A 22,878-nucleotide genomic window follows, 5' to 3' on the forward strand; every position below is an offset into this window, starting at 1 on the left:
AATTGGCAAACAGTGAAGCTCAATTTCTACCCTACCAGTGCCAGGCACAGTGACTAATTCTTGCTGGGCATCCTGGAAAGTCATGTGTCGGACAATGGACATCTTGGAGATTTTTAAAATATATGTTTATGGGATGTGGGCTTCGCTGGCTGGACAGCATTTATTGCCCATCCCTGAGGATAGTTAGAGTCAATCACATTGCTGTGGGTCTGGAGTCACATGTAGGCCAGGCCAAGTAGATTTCCTTCCCTAAAGGACAGTAACTTCATTGCAGTGTTAATGTAAGCCTATTTGTGACTAATAAATAAACTACTTTAATATTACTTTAGATGAGCTTTTATGACAACTGACATGGCTATCATTAGACTTTTAATTCCAGATTTTTGAATTCAAATTTCACCATCTGCCATGGTGGGATTCAAACCCAGGTCCTCAGACCATTACCCTGGGTCTCTGGATGTTAGTCCAGTGACAATACCACTACGCCACCAACTTCTTTGTTTCTTATAGTAGATGACTGAACTGTACATTAATAAAGCTAAGTAAAGTTTATTTATTTATCACAAGTAGGCTTATATTAACACTGCAACGAAGTTACTGTGAAAATCCCCTAGTCGCCACATTCCGGCACCTGCTCAGGTACACATAGGGAGAATTTAGCGTGGCCAATGCACCTAACCAGCACGTCTTTTGGACTGTAGGAGGAAACTGGGGCACCCGGAGGAAACCCACCCAGACACGGGGAGAATGTACAGATTCCGTACAGACAGTAACCCAAGTCGGGGATCGAAGCCGGGTCCCTGGCGCTATGAGGCAGCAGTGCTAACCACTGTGCCACCCTGTTCTGTATACTCTGCCATCAAGTATCTCCAACTTAAATGTGTTGTTGGGAACAGGGAATGGGTTTGAATGTTAGCAACTCTCTGTGTTATTACAGTCCCCGACACTTAAATTAAGCAGCTGCTTCTATCAGCCAAAAAGTGAACTTTCTCATTAATTTTATTTGAAGTCGTGGGTTATAGCTTCTTAAATGTTGCAGCTGAATCAGCTGTGTTTATTCACTGGGTTACACCATGTTAAGGTTCACTGAATTCAGGAACAAACAAATTCAATCATTTTTTGTGTACCTGAACTCTTCGAATCCCTTCTAAATAGTGAGAGTTTACAGTTTGTACTAAGCGCTGACCGTAGTACAAAGAAAGTTAGTTGCATTGCATGCACTATTGTTTTATTCATTAATGATCTATAACAGACTGTTTCATAATGGAGTTCTATGAGAGCAGCACCCGATGATACAGCCGCCGTCGCGCATAGTGGGAAAATCATGTTCACGATAACACCTGGTGAGGACTGCAGTTATAAACAAAATAGCACGCACCTCTCTGAACATACAAATGAAGGCCAGGAGTAGGCCATTCAGCCTCTCGAACCTGCCCTGCCATTTGATAAGATCATGGTTGATGCCTCAATTCCACATTCACACTCTCTCGTTCATCAAGAATCTACCTCTCGGCCTGAAAAATGTTCATTGACTCTGTCCCCACCACTCTCTGGGGAAGAAAGTTCCAAAAACTCAGAAGAAAATTCTTCTCATTTCCATCTTAATTGGTAAACACCTTATTCCTAAATGATGTCCCCTAGTTCTAGTCTCTCCCACAAGTGGAAACATCCATCCTGTCAAGTTCCCTCAAGATCTTATATGTTTCAATAAGTTCATCTCTCAATTTTCTAAACTCCAATGGATCATAGAATCCCTACAGTGCAGGAGGCCATTCGGCCCATCGAGTCTGCACCGACCACAATCCCACCCAGGCCCTATTCCCGTAACCCCACACATTTATCCTGCTAATCCCTCTGACACTAGGGTCAGTTTAGCATAGCCAATCAACCTAACCCACACATCTTTGGACTGTAGGAGGAAACTGGAGCACCTGGAGGAAACCCACACAGACACGGGGAGAATGTGTAGACTCCACATAGACAGTGACCCAAGCTGGGAATCAAATCTGGGTTCCTGGTGCTGTGAGGCAGCAGTGCTAACCACTGTGCCACCATGCACAGATAAATCTATCGTAAAAGAGTAAAAGTTTGTCTGCTACTTTGAAAGTCTCTGGAGAGTTGTACAAGACCTCTGTAAAATGAGTTTTTCATTCAGCTTTAGAAGTGTTGGGAGAAGGAATACCTGAGAACCGTGCAGGTTAAAAACTTGAAACTTATTCAGAACTCTTTACCATACAGAAATATAGCAAACAACAGGGACTCATAGGATTTCAGCACTGGTGAATCAGAACTGGATAAGTAACCTACCTTAGCTCAGGATAAACATTTTCCAGGTACCACTTAAATGGTTTACAGGCCAGTTTCTTCTTCAGTTCTAATCTGCTCTGAATGCTGTGCAAAGAAGAAAATTACATTTTTATAGCACCTTTCACAGCCTCAGGAAGCCCAAAGTTTTAAAGTGGTTTTAAAGTGCAGTTACATTGTAATGTAAGAAACACGGCAGCCAAGTTGAACACTGCAAGCTCCCTCTAAATCCATTGGAGCAATGTGATAATCATCAAGTAACCTGCTTCAGTGATATTGGTTCAGGGCATTTACCCCGATCATCTTCAAATAATGCTCATTGGATCTTTACCGTCCATCCAAAAGAGCCGATCAAACCTCAGTTTACCATCTCATCTGAAAGGTGGAATCTCCAACAGTGCAGCGTTCCTGCAGTGCTGCACTAGACAATCAGTTTGAAAAGACAATTTCATAATAAACCAAAAAGTACTTCCAATATCACAATTCAGTATTCTCCTTCAATAACTCTTGCAAGTTGTTTGCACCTTTGTTAAAGATCATGCAGAAAAACAAAAATTGAAATCATTTATACAGCCCTGAATATTGTTGGGCAGAGGTGATTGTGAACCTTGACCATTGGGCTTTTCTTTGCCTCATGTCTGGATTTGTTGTTGGTTAATTAATAGAGATTGATCGCTAGGTTTAGTCAACATTCTGTGACCCTTTTTAAATTTGTTCACGGGATGTAGGCATTGCTGGCAAGACCAGCATTTATTGTCCATGTAAATGTGGTGGTGAACTGCCCTCATGAACCACTGCAGTCCATGTGGTGTAGGTACACCCACAGTGCTGTTAGGGAAGGGAATTCCAGGTTTATGACTCAATGAAGGAACAGTTATATGGTTCCAAGTCAGAAACAAAAACAGAAAATGCTGGAAAATCTCGGCAGGTCTGACAGCATCTGTGAAGAGAGAATAGAGCCAATGTTTCGAGCCTGAATGACGCTTCCTCAGCGCCTGCTCTGACAAAGGGCCACCCAGGCTTGAAACATGGCTCTATTCTCTCAGGCCTGCTGAGATTTTCCAACGTTTTCTGCTTTTATTTCAGATTCCAGCATCCGCAGTATTTTGCTTTTATCTTAGGTCCAAGTCAAGGTGGTGAGACTTGGAGAGCTATTTGCAAGTGGTGGTGTTCTCATTCGCCTGCTGCCCTTGTCCTTCTAGATAGTAGAGTTTGTGAATATTTAAGGTGGATAGGTGCAGATCAAGAGGGCTGACTTGTCCCGGATGGTACTGAGTATTGTTTGAACTGCATTCAGGTAAGTGGGGAATATTCCATCAAACTCCTGACTTGTGGCTTGAAGATGGGGTTAAGGCTTAGGGGAGAAAGGAAGCGATTCACTCACTGAAGAATACCAAGCCTCTGATCTGCTTTTGTGGACACACTAGTCAAGTTAGGTTTCTGGTTAATTGTAATCCTCAGGATGTCAATGGTGGGGGTTCATCAATGCCACTAAATGCCAAGGGGAAATAGTCAGATTCTTTCTTGTTGGAGATGGTCATTGCCTGGCACAAATCTCACTGATCAGCAAAGCCAGAATGTTGTCCAGGACTTGCTGCATGGAGGCACAGATTGCTTCATTATGGGAGGAATTGTGAATGGGATCAAACACTCATCTGTATATTGATATCTGTAATACTGAGCAATCATCTGCGAACATCCTCACTGATGTTCTTATGAAGGAGGGAAGATCATTGATGAAACATCCGAAAACGGTTGAACATAGAAAAGCTACAGCACAAACAGGCCCTTTGGCCCACAAGTTGCGCCGAACATGAAGAGTCCAGCTGAAGGTAGAGATGGAACATGGACTCAGCACTTCTGGCTGAAGATTGTCACAAATGCTTCAGCCTTGTCCTTTGCAATAATGTCCTGGACTCTCTCACCATTGGGGATGAAGGTGTTTATGAAACCCCCTCCTCCCTCCTGTTTATTGTCCCCACCATTCGCAACCAGATGAATCAGGATCTGATCTGCATATTATGGGATCATTTTAGCTCTACTGCATCTTCTTTGCTGTTTAGTATGCTCGAATCCTGTGTTGTAGCTTTACAAGGTCGGCACCTCATTTTAATGTATGCCTAGTGTTGGTCCTAGCGTATTCTCGTACACTCTTCATTGAACCAGGATTGGCATGCTGTTCTGACAGTAGTGTTTAAAATTTAAAGTTTACTCGTGTATTAGTGTCAGAAATCAGCTTACATTAACACTGCAATGAAGTTACTGTGAAAATCCCCTAGTCGCCACACTCTGGCGCCTGTTCGGGTACACAGAGAGAAATTTAGCATGGCCAATGCACCTAACCAGCACATCTTTCAGACTGTGAGAGGAAACTGGAGCACCCGGACAAAACCCCCGAGGTGAAAATGTGCAGACCTGGCACAGACAGTGACCCAAGCCAGGAATCGAACCCATGTCCCTGGCACTATAAGGCAGCAGCACTAACCACTGCCGCCCCAAGGCGGAACAAGGGATATGTTGGGCCAGGAGGTCACAGATTATGAATTCAATTTTGCTGTTAATTGCCTACAGCACCTCATGGATGCCCAGTTTGAGCTGTCAGATCTGTTCAGAATCCATGTCATTTAGCACAATGGAAGTGACACAGAACGCGATGGGAGTGTATTTTCAGCGAGAAGACAAGATTTCATCTTCACAAGAACCATGCAGTGGTCATCCCTACCACTACTGTGATGGACATGATGCACCTGCAAGAGTAAATTGGTGAGGAAAAGATCAAGTAGACTTCCCCCTCTTGTTAGTTCCCTCAAGCTGTTGCAGCATATCTTTCCTTCAGGACTCGGGCAGCTCCATCAGTAGTGGTGCCACCCAGATATTGAAGTTCCTCACCCAACGCTTATTGTGTGCTCTCGCTACCCTCCAGTGTTTCTTCCAAATAATGTTCAACATGGAGGAGTACTGATTTATGAGTTGAGGAAGGGCTGTAGATGATAATCAGCTGGAGGTTTCTTTGCCGATGTTTGACCTGATGTAAGACTGCATGAGGTCCATTGTCAATGTTGAGGACTCCAAAGTCACACTCTCCTGACTGTGTATCACTGTCCTGCCACCTCTGTTGGGTCGGTCAAAGAACAAAGAACAGTACAGCACAGGAAACAGGCCCTTCGGCCCTCCAAGCCTGTGCCGCTCCTTGGTCCAACTAGACCAATCGTTTGTATCCCTCCATTCCCAGGCTGCTCATATGACTATCCAGGTAAGTCTTAAACGATGTCAGCGTGCCTGCCTCCACCACCCTACTTGGCAGCGCACTCCAGGCCCCCACCACCCTCTGTGTAAAAAACATCCCTCTGATATCTGAGTTATACTTCGCCCCTCTCACCTTGAGCCCGTGACCCCTCGTGATCATCACCTCCGACCTGGGAAAAAATGTTCAAATTTTCAAAAAATTTTCAAAAAACCACTGGTCCCACCAGTGCGACAGGACACACCAAAAGATGGTGATTGAGGAATCTGGGACATTAGTTGTAAGGTATGATTCAGTGAACATGACCAGGTCAGGCTATTGTTAAACCAATTCATAGGTCTGCTCTATCAATTTTGGCACAGGTCCCTAGATGTTAGTAGGGAGGACTGCAGGGTCAACTGGACTAGATACGCTTTTGTCATTTTCACTGCCTAGATCAATGTCAAATGGTCTGTCCACTTTATTCTTATTTGATTTTTTTGTAGTAGTTTATAGTAAGAGTGTGACTTGATTGCAACATACAAGATTCTGAGGGGCCTTGACAGACTGGATGTGGAGAGGATGTTTCATCTTGTGGAAGAATCTAGAACTAGGGGTCACTAAAAATAAGGGGTCACCCATTTAAGACAGATGAGATTTTTTTCTCAAAGGGTTCTTTCCTTTTCCTCAAGAGGCGGTAGAAGCAAAGTCTTCAAATATTTTTGAGGCAGAGTTAGATAGATTCTTGATAAGCAGGGGGAGGGGGGGGTGAAAGGTTATCAGGAGTGGGCAGGAATGTGTAGTTGAACAATCAGATGAGCCATGATCTTAGTGAATGTTGGAGCAGGCTCGAAGGGCCAACTATTACTCCTGCTCCTAATTTGTATTTGATACAACTGAGTAGCTTGTTTGGCCATTTCAGAGGGCAATTAGTTGTCAACCACAACATTGTGGGTCTGGAGTTACATAGGACAGACTGGGAACAGTAAGCAATATCCTTCCCTCAAGAACATTAGTGAATCAGATTATCATTGTAACATGCAACTACCAGGATGGTAGAAGAGGAACTAGGTGATGGTCGTGTTTGTTCATCTAGCAATCCTTATGTACTTAAGGTATCCTTATTCACAAATCTTATAACAATGTGACCTGGGAGATTTGCTGGGTCATTAACCGTTCTTGATTCATGATCGGTTTTCCTTCTCCTATACTCCTCCTCCTCTTCCTCAGATTAATCTTACTGTTCTGAACGGACTGTCTGACCCAAGATGAAATGGGAGTTTTTAGATGGCTAACTGTGTCCTATTGAGTTCCAGTTAGTATTCTAGATTGCCCCCTTTACTGAACACATCAAATCAGTGTTCACTGATTAGGCACCATCCATCTATTAACACATCAGTGACTACTGACTCTAATGGTGGCCTCGGTCGGGGCAAGACCCCGGGGCTGGACGGGCTGACGGTAGAGTTCTTCAGGGCGTTCTGGGACGTCCTGGGGGGCGACTACGCGGGGGTCCTGGAGGAGAGCAACGCCACCGGGGAGATGCCCCTTTCGTGGCGCAGGCCCGTCATTGCCCTGCTGCCAAAGAAGGGGGATCTCCGGTGCCTTAAAAACTGGCGCCCGGTCTCCCTCCTCAGCACGGATTATAAAATCTTTGCCAGGGCATTGGCTTCACGCCTTGGATCCGTGCTGGACCACATGATCCACCCTGACCAGTCCTACACGGTCCCGGGCCGATCGATCCACGATAACCTCCTTCTGGTCCGGGACCTGATCCACCATTCCCAGAGGGCTGGTCTGTCGAGCGCCTTCTTGTCCTTAGATCAGGAGAAGGCGTTCGACAGGGTGGAGCACGAGTATTTGCTCGGGACTCTGCGGGCATTCGGGTTCGGGATGCAGTTTGTCGCCCGGATCCGATTACTCTACTCTGCCGCAGAGTGTCTGATTAAGGTTAACGGGTCCCTGACCCTTCGCTTTGGGAGAGGAGTACGGCAGGGCTGCCCCTTGTCCGGCCAACTTTATTCTATATGCATGGAGCCATTCCTGCGCCTCTTGCGGAGGAGGTTGTCGGGTTTGACTCTGCGCGGCCCGGACGTAGGGGTGGTCCTGTCTGCTTACGCCGACGATGTGCTCCTCATGTTCACGGACCCGGCTGACCTGCGGAGGATGCGAGAATGCCAGGCGGTGTACTCCGCCGCGTCCTCCGCCAGGATCAACTGGGCCAAGTGCTCCGGACTCCTGGTCGGTCCGTGGGAGACGGACCCCCTTCCAGAGGAGCTCAGGCCTTTCACCTGGAGCAGGACCAACCTCCTCTACCTGGGGGTCCATCTCTGCCCAGCCGAGGAATCCTGGCCGGCGAACTGGCGGGAGTTGGAGGCCAAAGTCTCCGTCCGCCTGGGTCGCTGGACAGGACTGCTCCGAGTGCTGTCCTACAGGGCACGAGTTCTCGTCATAAACCAGCTGGTCGCCTCCATGCTGTGGTACCGGCTGGTCACTTTGACCCCTCCGCCTGGCTTTGTCACCGATATGCAGAAAGCCCTCGTGCGGTTTTTCTGGGACAACCGACTGCACTGGGTCGCTGCCGAGGTTCTGCATCTCCCAATTGAGGACGGCAGACAAGGTCTGGTGTGCCTCCGCACGCAGGTAGCGACCTTCCGCCTCCAGACCCTGCAGCGATACCTTTACGTCGAGCCTCCTCCACGATGGCGTGCGATGGCGACGTATTTCTTCCGCCAGTTGCATGGCCTCAATTACGACGTGCAGCTCCTGCACATCAACCTGGGGCGTATTCCGACCTCCCCGCGGGAGTTGCCCGTCTTTTACCAGGACCTCCTCACGGTCTGGAACACGGTCGCCTCGCGACGCAGCTCTCCCCCGTCAGCAGTAGCGGCTCTCGTGCGAGAGCCGCTGCTCAGGAATCCGTACCTCCAGCCTTACAACTTCAGGTGGCTGGCGGAGAGGAGGGCCGTGGACACCAGGGTGACCAGGATCGGGGACGTGCTGGATGGCGGAGGAGCGGGCTGGATGAGCCCCGACATGCTGGCTGAGCGCGCGGGGGTGACCGTCCGGCGTGCGGCCAAAGCCATCCAAGACCTTAGGACGGTCGTGCTCGGCCCCGAGTGCGCACGCGGTCTGGAGGCGGCGCAGGCGTGCGGTGGGATCCCGCCCGAGCGTTCCCCTGCTCAGACGGAATTTCACATTGGCCCGAAGCCTAGACCTCCCCCCCCCCGGGTCAGGTGCCCCACTGCGTGTGCCACCTCACGGAAATGCCCTCCGTGCCCTTTTCCACCGCGCGGAGGCGTTTCCTGTACGGGCTGCTGCTGCACACCTTTCACTACCGCGTCCTCGCCCGTCGCCCGGATACACCTTGGCGGCCTTGTTGCCGCCGGGCGGCGGAGGTCCCTCTACGGAGGGATCTCCCCCAATTATCTCGGGGACCTGGGGTGGAGGGTGCTGCACGCAGCAGTGCCGTGCAACCGTAGGTTTTTCCGGTACACGGGCTCCCGAGACTGCCCTTTCTGTGGCCTCGTGGAGTCCGTGGACCATGTCTACGTTCTGTGTTTTAGGCTGCACACCCTTTTTGGTTTCCTCAAACACCTTTTACTGATGTTTTGTTTGTACTTCAGTCCCACGCTCCTGATCTACGGGCACCTGGTGCGGAGAGGGGCGGGTCGGGATGCCGACCTCCTCGTGAACCTGCTCCTGGGCCTGGCGAGACGCGCCATCAATAGGTCCAGGCAGCGGGCGATCGACGGGGCCGTCCATCCCGACTGTCTGCCCCTCTACCGCGGCTACATTCGCGGCCAGGTGTCTCTGGAGAGGGAGCATGCGGTGTCCACGGGCGCGGTTGACGCTTTCCGTGACCGCTGGGCGCCGCAGGGGCTGGGGTGTATTATCGACCCCGATAATCACCTTTTGGTTTGACGTTTTAAGTTTCCTTTCGACTTTGTTTTTTGGTTCGGGCTGTTCCCCCCCTTCCTTTTGGGGAGCCGCCCCTTTTAATTTGTCCCTAAGTTAATTTGAGTTCGTTTACTTGATTGGTATAAAAATAAATACTCTAATGGTTGCAATTAACCCCAATTAATGCTATTTATCCTGGCCAGATTATTTCCCAAAGCAAGAGGACTGTCTTAAATCTGTCCTCCTCTGTCTTAAAAACATCAGGACTGGTGACATGAACTAGATTTGTACTCCCTTGAGTATAGAAGATTAAATGATGATCAAATGATGATATTTCAGGTGATTAAAGGAGTTAATAGAGTAGACAGAAGAAATGATTTCCTCTGGTGGGTAAATCCAGAACAATGGTATAACTTCTAAAATTCAAGCTCCACTGTTTAGGGGCGATGTTAGGAAGCATTTCTTCACATGGGCGGCACGGTGGCACAGTGGTTAGCACTGCTGCCTCACAGCGCCAGAGACCCAGGTTCGATTCCTGGCTTAGGTCACTGTCTGTGTGGAGTCTGCACGTTCTCCCCGGGTCTGCGTGGGTTTCCTCCGGGTGCTCCGGTTTCCTCCCACAGTCCAAAAGACATGCTGGTTAGGTGGATTGGCTGGGCTAAATTCTCCCTCAGTGCACCCGAACAAGCACTGGACTGTGGCGACTAGGGGATTTTCACAGTAACTTCATTGAAGTGTTAATGTAAGCCTACTTGTGACACTAATAAATAAACTTTAATAAACAAATCTAGAATTCTCTCCAAAGAAAAGCTGCTGAAGTTAATGGTCACGTGAAAATTTCAAAACTGGATTGATGTTGGATAAGCATATTATGGGCTACGGAACTAAGGTGGGGTAAGCGGAGTTCAGAAACAGATCAGACATCATCTAATCAAATGACAGAATCGGCTTGAGGGGCTGAGCAGACTCACTAATGCTATGTTCTCAAAAACTAAATCCTGCAGTCTTTACCTTTCATCAAATTACTAAATTGTAGCATCTTCGTATCAGTATCACTGATAACAGCTAGAGATTTTTACACAAACAACACACTCAATCATTTACTTTCACTCAACTGAGTCGTGTGCAAATAAATGAGGTAAAATGCAGACACAAAGATCGGGGGGGGTTAAGGATTCAGGTGCAGTAAGCTACATGAATGTATACACTGCATCTTTCAATGGAGCACAGCAAGATAAACATTAAACCCAAAATGTCAGATGAACGTTAAACCTTACTTACTTGCCAAACGGCACATTGCGAGCTGAAGGCACTGCTGCATAATAGAAATTTTTGAATTCGTCCATCCAGACCTCAGCTGCCCTGCGTGTATTTCTTTTAAAAAAAAATAAAGAAATCACATTTCTTCTTTAATATTTCCTGCCCCGTGTCCAGTAACTTCACACAGTTTGATTTCCGGACTGGGAATCTCTCAGAATAAGAGTACTTAATTAAAGAAATGCCAATAACATTGCTGATATCACTGAGAAGTATTATTGCATAGTACCCAAACAATGTTTAGTAATTTCCATGCTCATGTCAGTGCAGTAACATTGGGATCTGTGGTTAATCCCCACCTCAACTCTACTGTCCCACCTTTTCCCCATAACCATTGATAACCGTAATTAACATAAATCTATCAAAATCTCTTTCTTGAAAGCTAGAAGACAGAACCATCAAATGGTTACAGTAATCATTCAGATCACCGTGTCAGCACTTGTTCTCCAAAGGAGCAATCTACTCAATGTCTGTCCTGGCCTTCAACCTGTAGCCTCACTTATGTTTCCTTATCAGATAGTAATTCAATTCTCTCTCAAGTACTTGGATTGAACCTGCCTCCACTACACTCTCAGGCAGTATATTCCAGACCCCAAACACTTGACGCATGAAAAAGCTTATCCTCATGTCCCAGTTGCTTCTTTTGCCAATTCCTTAAATCTATGCCCTGACATTCATGGTCCTTTCTGCCTTTCTATTCTGTCCAGAACCCTCATGATTTTGTATACCTCTGCCAAATCTCCACTCAATACTCTCTTGTCCAAGGAAAACAGTCCAACCTCTCCAATCTATCTACAAAACTGAAGTTCCTCATCCATGGAACCATTTTCATGGATCTTTTCTGCAATTTCTCTTTCCTAACGTGTGGTGCCCAGATCAGGACACCATACTCTAGTTGAGGCTGAACCAGTGCTCTATACAAGTATAACATAACCTCGTCGCTTTTATACTCTAATTCCCTATTAAGAAAGCTTAGGATGCCATATGTTTTAACAACCACACTCTCCTGCTATCTTCACTGCTCACACTTCTTCCAAGTTTCGTACCATCTATAAATTTTAAAATTGCTCCCTGTATACCAAGGTCAAGGTCATTAATACACATATCAGAAAGAGCAAAGATCCCAACACTGACCATAGGGGAACTCCACAACAAAGCTTCCTCTAGTGCAAAAAATATCCATTAATTTCAAATCCATGTTGCTACAGACTCTTTCATTACATGGGTTTTAATTCTGCTCACAAGTCTCTTACGTGGCACTTTATCAAATGTCTTTTTGAAGTTCACATACATCACATCAATAGCATAACCCTCATCAACCCTCCGTGCTACCTCACCAAAAAACTCCAGCAAGTTAGTCAAACATGTTTTGCCCTTCACCAATCCATGTTGGCTTTCCTTAACTAACCTGTATTCATCCAAGTGACCATTAATTTTGTCCTGAATTACTGTTACTAAAACCATCCCCACAGCTGAGGCTAAATTAGTAGTCTATAGTTGCTGAACTCAGATTTACAGCCTTTTTTGAAAAAGAATGCAACTGTTGCAATTTTCCAGATCTCTGATACCACCCCTGAGTCTAAAGAAGGCCAGAAAATTATGGCAGTGCCTCTGTAACTGGAAAAGCAAATAAGAAAAGCGAAGAGTATGAAAAGATGCTGGCAATTAGCATAAAAGGGAATTGAAAAGTCTTCTATAGACATATAGAACTGTAAGTGAGTGGTAAAAGGAGGAGTGGGCCAATTAGTGACCAAAAAGATTTACACTTCACACAATGTCCTTGGATGCATTTCAACCAATCCTGGTGTCTCATCCATTTTAAATAATACAGCCTACCCAGTACTACCTCCTTATCAATTTTAAACCATTCAAGTGTCTGAATTATCTCCTCTTTTACTATGACTTGCACGGCATCTTCTACCTGAGTACATCCAGATGCAAAGTATTAAGTTTAATATATCAGGTATGCCCCCTATTTCTATGTGTAAATCTTCTTTTTTGGTCTCTAATTGACTCCACTCCTTCTTTTGCTACTCATTTACAATCTATATGCCAAAAGAAGACTTTTCAATTCTCTTTTATGTTAATGCAAGTATCTCTTTTTCATACCGTTTTTGCTTTTCTTACTTGTTTTACCACTTTCCCTCTGAATCTTTTATATTCAGTCTGGTTCTCGGTTGTACTATCCACCTGATATCGGTCATAAGCAGGCATTTCCTTCTTCATCTTAACCTTCATCCCTTTTGTAATCCCAGGAGCTCTGGATTTCTTTGCTCTACCATTCCCCTTCATGGGAATAAACCTTGACTGCACCAAACACATTCACGCCCTTCTCTGCCCTTTAAACTACTGCTAAGCCAGTCTGTGTTCAGATAATTACAGTTCCCCCATTATAACTAATCCATTCATCTTGCACTTCTACGTAATTTCCTTGCAAATGTGTTCCTCTACATCTTTCCCACTTGTTAGTGGCCTATAAACTACACCGAACAATGTGATTGACCTTTGTTCCTGAGCCAAACGCAGATGAGGAATTCATCTGGCGCTGTGAGCTTTAATCTGACATTGCGTCCATACCTACATTTCATTACCAAAACCAACTACATCGAACTCCTATGCTTACCTATATTGCTGGGGAAGTCATAATGTGTGACAGGTTAGACCTCTGCTGGAGTATTGTATCCAATTCTGGACACCATATTTTAGAAAGGATTTAAAAAAAAGAAAATTAATTTATGGAACATGGGCGTTGCTGGCTCAGCCAGCATTTATTGCTCATCCCTAATTGTTCTTCAGAAGGTCAATAGGAGAGGATTCAGAAGAGATTTTCAAAATGGTATCAGGGATGAGAGGACTTCAGTCACAGGAAGAGCCTGGTAAAAGTGGGATTGTTCTCCTTGCAGCAAAGAGGATTTGAGAGATTTAAATTTAAATTAATAGGTGCTCAGAATGATAAGGGTTTTGATAAGAGTGGATAGGGGAAAACTATTACCATTGGCAAGACATAGATTTTTAGTTAATTGACAAAAAAATCCAGAGGAAAGGTATGAAAAAAATGATTTGCGTAGTGAATAATGATGATCTGGAATGCACAGCCTGAAAGGCTGTGCATTCCAGATTAATTACTAACATTTTCATTGAATAACTCTTTTCAAGGGCCAACACAGGTACCAACGGCCGAATTGTTTCCTTCTTTGCAGTATCATTCTAAAACATTTACAAACCCAGTGTTAGAGTCATAGAGGTTTACAGCATGGAAACAGGCCCTTCGGCCCAACTTGTCCATGTTTTAATGATTTCACATGAAATGCCTCTGCTGTAACAAGTGTTACTTCAAAATTGACCAAAACCTGCATTATTAGGGGAATTTTGTGGAAATTGGTACAACTATGGCATGGGCGTGAAGGCCTGTAATTGGAAATGAGGCTCTTTTCATTGCCACCAGCAGTCAGGGCATATCTCTTGATCAAATAGTCTTTTGGCATCTGGTGATTGCTCTTAAGTGTTCAAGCCCTGAGGTAGGCTGGAAATTGGGGGATAAATTTGGTCAAAGGCGCAATCCACCTTGAGCGACGACATGAAATATCACTACTTAATGATGACATTTTCAATCCAAAAGAGAAAATGCTGGAAAATCTCAGCAGGTCTGGCAGCATCTGTAAGGAGAGACGTTTCGAGTCCAGGTGACCCTTTGTCAAAGCTAAAAGGCATAGAAAGTGGGAGATATTTATACTGCAGGGGGAGGGAATAAAAGGTGAGTCATAGTCACAGAAACAAGGGGAAAAGACTATTAATAGCAGTCCGTAGAGAAAGTAGAAGGTATGAATGGCCAAACAGCAGAGAGGCTGAAGTCAGAGGATAAGTTGTGACAGATGAAGATGTGGAGGGAGATGGGTTGGAGAGAGGTAGAATTGAGAAAAGGGGGGAAAGGGGAAGCAAAGGGGCAGAAAAGGTAAGGAAAGGGGGGATAAAATGTGGGGGAAGAATGGGGGGAGGGGGAATAAAAATAAAGAAAGACAATAAAGAAATAAAAGGTAGAGAACAGTTAAAAATTAAATGAAATGGAAACAAAGGGGTTGCGGTGGGGTAAAGATAATCATCTGAAGTTGTTGAATTCGATGTTGAGACCGGAAGGCTGTAATGTGCCTAGCCTCCAAATTTTCAATGGTCAGTTACTGTTAGATGACCCACATTTGGTTTTAATACGTGCAAAAACTACAGCCTATAGAGATATTTCTTCTGGGGCATCCTTGATCATCCGCAGTCAATGGGTCAACAACTAAAAGCCTCACTTATTTAACATAATAGGACCTTTAACACAACAGAACGTCCCAAGGTGCCACACAGAGTATGTTATCAAATAATACTTGTCACTGAGCCACAGAAGAGCTATTTTAAATGGTGAATAAAGAGTTGATTAAGAGCTAGGTTTTAAGCAGCATTATAAAGAAGAAAGAGAGAAAGGTGGAGAGGATTAGAAAATGAATTCTAGAGTTTAGAGCCTTGGCAGCTGTACAGGCAGTGAAAATGAGGAATGTGCAGGAATTAGGATTGCCAACTCTCGCTGGTTATAATCCTTGAGGTCTCATTGCAGGACCTTCCATCTCCAGTATGAATTAGAAAATAGTTAAACCTCAGCTGGAGTATTGTGTATAGTTCTGGGTGTCACACTATGGGAAGGATGTGAACGCATTGGAAAGAATGCAGAAGAGGTTTACAAGAATGGCTCCAGGGATGACAAACTTCACTTATGAGGATGGATTGGAGAAATTAGGACTGTTCTCCTCGGAGAGCGGCTAAGTGGAGGTTTGATAGAGATGTTCAAAATCACGAGGGGGCTGGACAGAGTAGATAGAGAGAAACTGCTCCCATTTGTAAAAGGATCAAGAACGAGAGGACACAAATTTAATGTGATTTGCAAAAAAAGCAAACGCAATGTAAGAAAAAACTTTTTCACACAGCGAGTGATTAAGGCCTGGTGTTCACTGCCTGGAAGTGTGGTAGAGGCAGGTCTAATCGAGGCATTCAATTGGGCATTAAATGATTATTTGAATAGAAACAATATGCAGGGGTACGGGGAAAAGGCAGGAGAATGGCACTAAGTCAAAATGTTTACTTGAATAATGGTGCAGATACAATGGGTCAAAAGGCCTTCTTCTGCACCGTAGCAATTCTGTGATCCAATGCCCCCCTTGGTCAAACAGCTTTTTTTCATAACTGCAGTGCTTTTATAGCTAAAATATGAGATTTTTACAAAAGAAAAAGAAAACTAACACAATGTTTTCTGCCCCTACAATCTTTTCCTTGTGACCAGATGATTAATTTTGAATTCCTGGAAACTCCAAGTCAATCCTAGAGGTTGACATCCCAAGCTAGAAACCAGAATTGGAAGATTACAGAGATCCCTGAGGATTGCAAGACCCTCGGAGGTTACAGACATGGGGGCAGGGTAAACTTTGAAAATGAGGCTAAATTTTAGATGTCAGAAATATTTACCTTGCAAAAACAGTACCACTGCCTCCAGGAAACGTATAAGGATGCTGCTTGCGGAATACATGGCCTACACGGCTACAGGGAATGATTTCAAGGATGCCTCCACATTGCCACACCCGAAAAGAGATCTCTGAAAGAAAGGATGTTCATAAAATATGTATAACTAAAATTAACTTTCAAAATTACAGACCTTCATGACAACTTGGTTCAATAAGTCACAGTTGACCAATGTTTCAGATTTTGTACATAGGCAAAGATGTCCGGGGAAAATGCCTAGAAAAATTCTTATGATCCTTGTGTAAACCGTGGCATAATCAAGTGGCCCATTATAGAATGGTTACAGCACATAAGGAAGCCATTTGGCCCATCTTGTCTGTGCCAGCTCTCTGCAAGAAGAATTCACCTTTACTTCATAGCCCTGTAATATATTATTTTCAGATAATTATCAAATACCCTTTTAAAAGTTATGATTGAATTTACCACCACCACACTCTCAAGCAATGCACAACAGATCCTATGCATTTGCTGCATGAAAATATTTATCCTCATGTTGCCTCTGCTTCTCTTGCCATTCACCTTAAATCAGTCTCCTCTGGTGCTTGACCTTTCTGCCAATGATAGCAGTTTGTCTCTGTATACACCCCTCATGATTTTTGTACACCTCTCTGGTCCAGAACCTTGCCTGGAAGGCAATAAACTACATAATGTAGACATTCGGCCCTTCAATTTTATATAGTCCATATCCAACAACATCTTATAAATATACAGAAATCATAGAAACCCTACAGTGCAGAAGGAGGCCATTCGGCCCATCGAGTCTGCACCGACCACAATCCCACCCAGGCCCTACCCCCACATATTTACCCGCTAATCCCTCTCACTTACGCATCTTAGGACTCTAAGGGGCAATTTTTAACCTGGCCAATCAACCTAACCCGCACATCTTTGGACTGTGGGAGGAAACCGGAGCACCCGGAGGAAACCCACGCAGACACGAGGAGCACCTTGAACATAGTAAAACATCCTAAGGTACTTTTACAAAAGTATAATCAAACAAAAGACCCACAGAAAGGAATAATTATATCAGTTTGGAGGAGGTATTAAGGAACATCTTAAACGGAATAAGTGAGAAGGGGAAATTTAGAGAAGAAATTCCAGAACTTAGCGCCACTAATGGTGAACCAATTAAAACCTTCCAAAAATCAAAGGAATGCAGAGAACCTGGAGGGTTGCTGGGCTGGGGGAGGTAACAGAGATGGTTCGGGGTGGGGGTTGAGGGCAATGACAGTGACAAGCAGAGCAATACATTTCTCTCTGCCACCTTTGCCTCAGCATAGAAAAGATCCAAATATATGATTTGAAACCAGCTCCTTACAGGAGGTGCATTACTACTTTAATCTTTCTCTGCAGGGCCATTGGCTTACTGTGGGAGTGAATTCTTTGCATATCCGTTTCTAGTGGTACAATGGGAAGTCACTCACCCTGTTCGGGATAGTGCATTTGATGACAAAATAAACGAGGAAGTACGTTCCCTAACAAAGCCCCTACTAAAATACAACGGGAAGTTGATTATTTCTAACCTCACAGTATGGTCATAAGCAGAATAATGTTTACCCTCCAACAACCATCAATCATCTTTAAGGGAATGTGGTACCATGCTCATGCCTCCTCATCTCTTCCGTGATAGTGCTCAGGCACCTTGGAGAGTTTTACAGTCATCGAGACACCAAATTCTTTAGTGCAATAAGCACAACAAAGTTTGCCTCATCAAAGTGAACCCTCAACTAGAGACACATGGGGTGAATTTTCCCATTCTGCCCGCCACAGGAATCGTAGTGGGCGAGGGGCGGACCATGGAGAGATCCGTTAAGCCTGATGCCAATCAGTAGAAACCGATGGGTGGGCTGCGGTGGTTAGATATGGTGGCTAGTGTTCTCCAAGGCGGCCTTCACGACACACGACAGCGCAGAGTCGCTGCGCAGAGACTGATAGCCAGGTTCCGCACACGAGGACGGCCTCAACCGGGATCTTGGGTTCATGTCACACTATCTGTAACCCCTACAACTTGCCTGGATGTGCAAAATTTCACTAGCTGTCCTGTCTGGAGACAATACACAACTCTTTAACCTGTGCTTAACGCTCTCTCCACTCACATTGTCTGTACCTTTAAGACTTGATTAGCTGTAAAGACTCACATTCCAATCATTATTCATGTAAATTGAGTTTGTGTCTTTGTGCCCTGTTTGTGATCAGAACTCGCACCCACCTGACGAAGGAACAACCTGTTCCAAAAGCTAGTGGCTTTTGCTACCAAATAAACCTGTTGGACTTTAACCTGGTGTTGTTAGACTTCTTACTGTGGTTAGATATGGTCAGTGGGAGTCAGAGTTCCACAGACATCACCAGTTTTCAAGATTTAACAAGTTTGGAACAGCTGCTACAAGTCGTCTAGCAGAGAATCATTACGTTATCTGAACAATAAGTTTGTAAAACACCACAGGAGACAAAATTAGTCTGCTGTACTTTTTCTGCTCAGGCATTCATCTACCACACATTATGCTGTATAATCTTTTTTTTATTCATTATTGGGATGTGGGCATCGCTGGCTAGCCAGCATTTATTGCCCATCCTTGAGGGACACTTAAAAGCCAAGCACATTGCTGCTGATCTGTAGTCACATGTAGGCCAGACCAAGTAAGGATGATGGATTTCCTTCCCTCATTTAGAACATTAGTGAACCAGATGGGTTTTTAATGACAAATCGACAAATGGTTTCATTGTCATCATTAGATTTTTAATTCCAGATTTTTATTGAATTGAAATTTCACCATCTGCTGTGGTGGGGTTCGAAGCCGGGTCCCCAGAGCATTACGCTGGGTCTCTGGATTACTAGTCCAGTGACAATACCACCAGGCCACTACCTCCCCAAATTCAATTATAATTTCGCTCTAATCCTTTAACACATTGAATACTGCAGTCACTTACCTAAGTTTTCTCCACCCCAGACATCCATCATCATGTCATATTTACCAAGCTCTTCAAAGTAACCTTTATCCATCACAAAGAGACCCCCAGCTATCATGGGTGTTCTAAGGGGAACACAATGAATTATATTTACATTATATACAACACAATACATTACTTCCAAAAGAGAATTGGTTATATACCTGAAAAGGGAAAAAAATGTAGAGTTGTAGGGAAAGGTGTAGGTCTATTAGAATAGCTCTTTCGAGAGCTGGCATTGGCATGAGGTGTCAAACGGCCTCTTTCCATGTTCTGTGATTCTATCAATTAGTCTTGCCCCCTAACTGCTTAGAGGATTTTCATAGTAACTACATTACAGTGTTAATGTAAGACTTGTGACACCAATAAATAAAATATTTTTCTGAAATAAATAATGCATTACCTACTAACAAAGTTGCAATCTACATTTAAAAAAAACACTAACAACAGAACAAAAAAAATTGCCATATGTGCACACTTCTGTTATAGTTAAGAGTCTCATCAACTTCTCCCTAGCCATTAGTATCAAAGAAAGATAAATCCATTGCACATGTAGCTCACCAGCATATTTTGAACTTCTCAACTGTCAACAGATCAAAGTATCATTGCTACCCTCAGCCCACTGCACGGACTACTGTAATGCCCAATGAACCGAGAAAGTGGGATTTTAGTTGGTGTTTTTCTACGAACATATCTCCATTCATTGCCATCTGATAGAATCCCCTGAGCACCAGTTCTGAGCTCAGAAACTAGGGTGAACACATCAGTATTATGTAACAGAAATAGTGTGTTCAGTTTCTATATTGTAACATCACTGCAGTAATTTCTACCCTATAGTTGTAATCTTATGCAAAGAGCTGAAACAGGAGAATTCTACAGAGGGTAGTTGCATTCTAGGCATCAAAAAGCATTCTAGTCTTTATTTTGTTCTTTCGTGGGATGTGAGTGTTGTTGGCAAATACAGCATTTGTTGCCTATCCCTAACTGCGAGACCATTTCAGAAGACCATTAAAAGTCACACATAGGCCAGGCAAGGACTCTGGCGAACTAGATGGGTATTTACCCACAATCACCAAAACTGAGACGAGCTTTCAATTCCATGCTTTTCATTAATTTGAATTTAAATTCCATCAGCTGCTTATATCCATGTCAGTCATGATGTGGAAATGCCGGCGTTGGACTGGGGTAAACACAGTAAGAAGTTTAACAACACCAGGTTAAAGTCCAACAGGTTTATTTGGTAGCAAAAGCCACACAAGCTTTCGGAGCTGCAAGCCCCTTCTTCAGGTGAGTGGGAATTCTGTTCACAAACAGAGCATATAAAGACACAAACTCAATTTACATGAATTTACATGAATTTACAAAGACTTGATTAGTTGTAAGTATTCGCATTCCAACCATTATTCATGTAAATTGAGTTTGTGTCTTTATATGCTCTGTTTGTGAACAGAATTCCCACTCACCTGAAGAAGGGGCTTGCAGCTCCGAAAGCTTGTGTGGCTTTTGCTACCAAATAAACCTGTTGGACTTTAACCTGGTGTTGTTAAACTTCTTACTGTGTATATCCATGTCCCCATAGCACCAGCCTGGGCCTCTGGATTACAAATCCAGTGACATTACCATTACATCACTTCTTCTCCTCTAAGCTACCAAGAGATTTCAAGAGTCTTAAGGGTTTCCTTGCCCTGAATTATATGCCTTAATGACCCTCAGAAGGGAATGGGTTCAGCCCCACTTCAATCTAGCCTGGCACAAGAGTAGTGCTTAGGAAGTGCTGCACTGGCCAGGGTGCCGGCTTTCAAATGAAACTTTAAGTCAAAGCCCCATCTGTCTGTTGAGGTGAATGTAAAAGATCATGATATTTCTCAGAGAAGAGCAGGGGAATTATCCCAGTGTCCAGGTCAACATTTCTACCTCAACCAACACCACCTAAAATAGCTCAAAGTATCATTGTTTCATTTAGCCCACTGCACTGGCTACTGCAAGGATCTAGTCCTGTGTGTAAATTGGCAGCCATGGTGCACTGTGCTAACCAGTTTGGGACATTCCAAGGATGTGAAAGATCCTATGTAAATGTGAACCCCCCTCCCCCTCCTTAAAAAAACATACATCATTCTGAGATTGAGGGGTCCATTCTAAAACGCTCAAACTTTGAGTGGTTGCAGTAGAATATGAAAACAAAGAAAGGTTCCCTAATTGGAAATGCCTTGATAAATCAAAACCTCAACAGAAACTAAATAAAGGCTCATTGCTTAATATGACAATTCTTCATTAAATTTACTGATAAACCTGTACCCACATACAGAAATATGCCCAATTCCCATTTTGTCCTTCACACTTCTGTCACAACTCGGGCATTATACTTGAGATGCAAAGCATATACGTTAAGCTGGTAAACCAATACATTTGTCCTTTCATATCATTTTGTGCTCTCTACCAACCTGAGCGGCTTTGCTACTGGAACTAAACGACCAAAAAAAATTGCAAAGAAATTAATTCAATTTATCAATGCAATGCAACATTTCAAAGTTTTGCAACAATAGTCTCTGCCTTGAGATCTGATGCTTTTGAGAAACACCCCAGTCTGAATTTGTGGTGGTTCCCTGAGAACACCACACACATCAAGTTGTGGACCATACACATCAATCTGGTCATGTATATCTCCTTTGAGCAGCAGGATGGGCATGGGATTGGGAGAAATGAGAGGCAGGATGTTGTGCTATCATGACTGAGATGGCTGTCCTTGTAATGGCAGACATGGTGACTGGCTTGTGGCTGTTACCAAGTCAGTCAGCAGCACCTGGAAAATGGGTTACAAGATAAATTAAGCGGGCTGGGTCTTGCAAGAGAGAAACAGAATCAGGCTCCCTGGAAAGGAAGGTCTCAAAAGGGAAGGAGTCTTGGACTTGGAAGCTCGAAGGAACAAGAGATACAGGATGAAGCTAGAAGGGAGAGAATGACAAATCTTGTAAAGAATTTAAAAGTGGAATGCCAGAAAGAGGACACAAAAGCATAATTAACAGAAACATTTAACAAAAAATGTTTGAGCCCATTAACTGCTGGTGAGGACTGGGAATTCTTGAACATATTAAATAAAACTCTCACAAATACCTTGAAGAGGGAATGGTACAGGAGATAGTGGCATGATCAGTGGGTGAAAGCTGCAAAGAAACTTTATGGGCTGGAGCTTCGAGGAACACTGGCCCAGGGGCTGGGACCAAAATGGCAAAGTTGGTGAGATGGGTCTGGCAGGGAGGGAGGAGGGATAAAGAGAACCAAGATGGAGCAAGCAACAGAGCAACAAAACAAGCAGAAAATAAAGGAAAGAATTGAAGAGATGTTAAATTCAACATGCAGTCTCGTGTTTAATGTGGAATTAATATATAGTGTTGCACCTATCCTCGCAGCTAGATGTAAAAGATCCCATGGCACCAATTCTGAAAAAGAACAGGGAGTTCATCCTGGTCTCTTTATTTATTCCTCAACTAAATGTTAGAACTCAGACAACCAGGCAGTGAAACATTGAACACTGGAGCCCAGCCTTTATAGCCTTCCTCCTCCAGGTACCATGCCATTAGAGGGAATGGGCGATGATGCACTTCAATTGCATTGGCCCATGTTTACGCTTGGCGAAGCAC

At 44.2% G+C, this 22,878-nt stretch overlaps 1 protein-coding gene across 1 annotated transcript in view; it reads right to left on the minus strand.

The window, feature by feature from the left end:
- The window catches only part of galnt2 (UDP-N-acetyl-alpha-D-galactosamine:polypeptide N-acetylgalactosaminyltransferase 2), a 113,824-nt gene that overhangs the window by 7,486 nt on the left and 83,460 nt on the right, over positions 1 to 22,878 (minus strand). The window contains exons 10-13 of the mRNA XM_078213359.1: positions 19,223 to 19,326; positions 16,241 to 16,367; positions 10,709 to 10,801; positions 2,308 to 2,391 (exon numbers count right to left, since the gene is read on the minus strand). Coding sequence (XP_078069485.1) covers positions 2,308 to 2,391; positions 10,709 to 10,801; positions 16,241 to 16,367; positions 19,223 to 19,326 — 408 coding nt within the window. The remainder of the gene's footprint in view (positions 1 to 2,307; positions 2,392 to 10,708; positions 10,802 to 16,240; positions 16,368 to 19,222; positions 19,327 to 22,878) is intronic.

The sequence above is a fragment of the Mustelus asterias genome, chromosome 5 (assembly GCF_964213995.1).
Source record: "Mustelus asterias chromosome 5, sMusAst1.hap1.1, whole genome shotgun sequence".
NCBI classification, from domain to species: domain Eukaryota; kingdom Metazoa; phylum Chordata; class Chondrichthyes; order Carcharhiniformes; family Triakidae; genus Mustelus; species Mustelus asterias.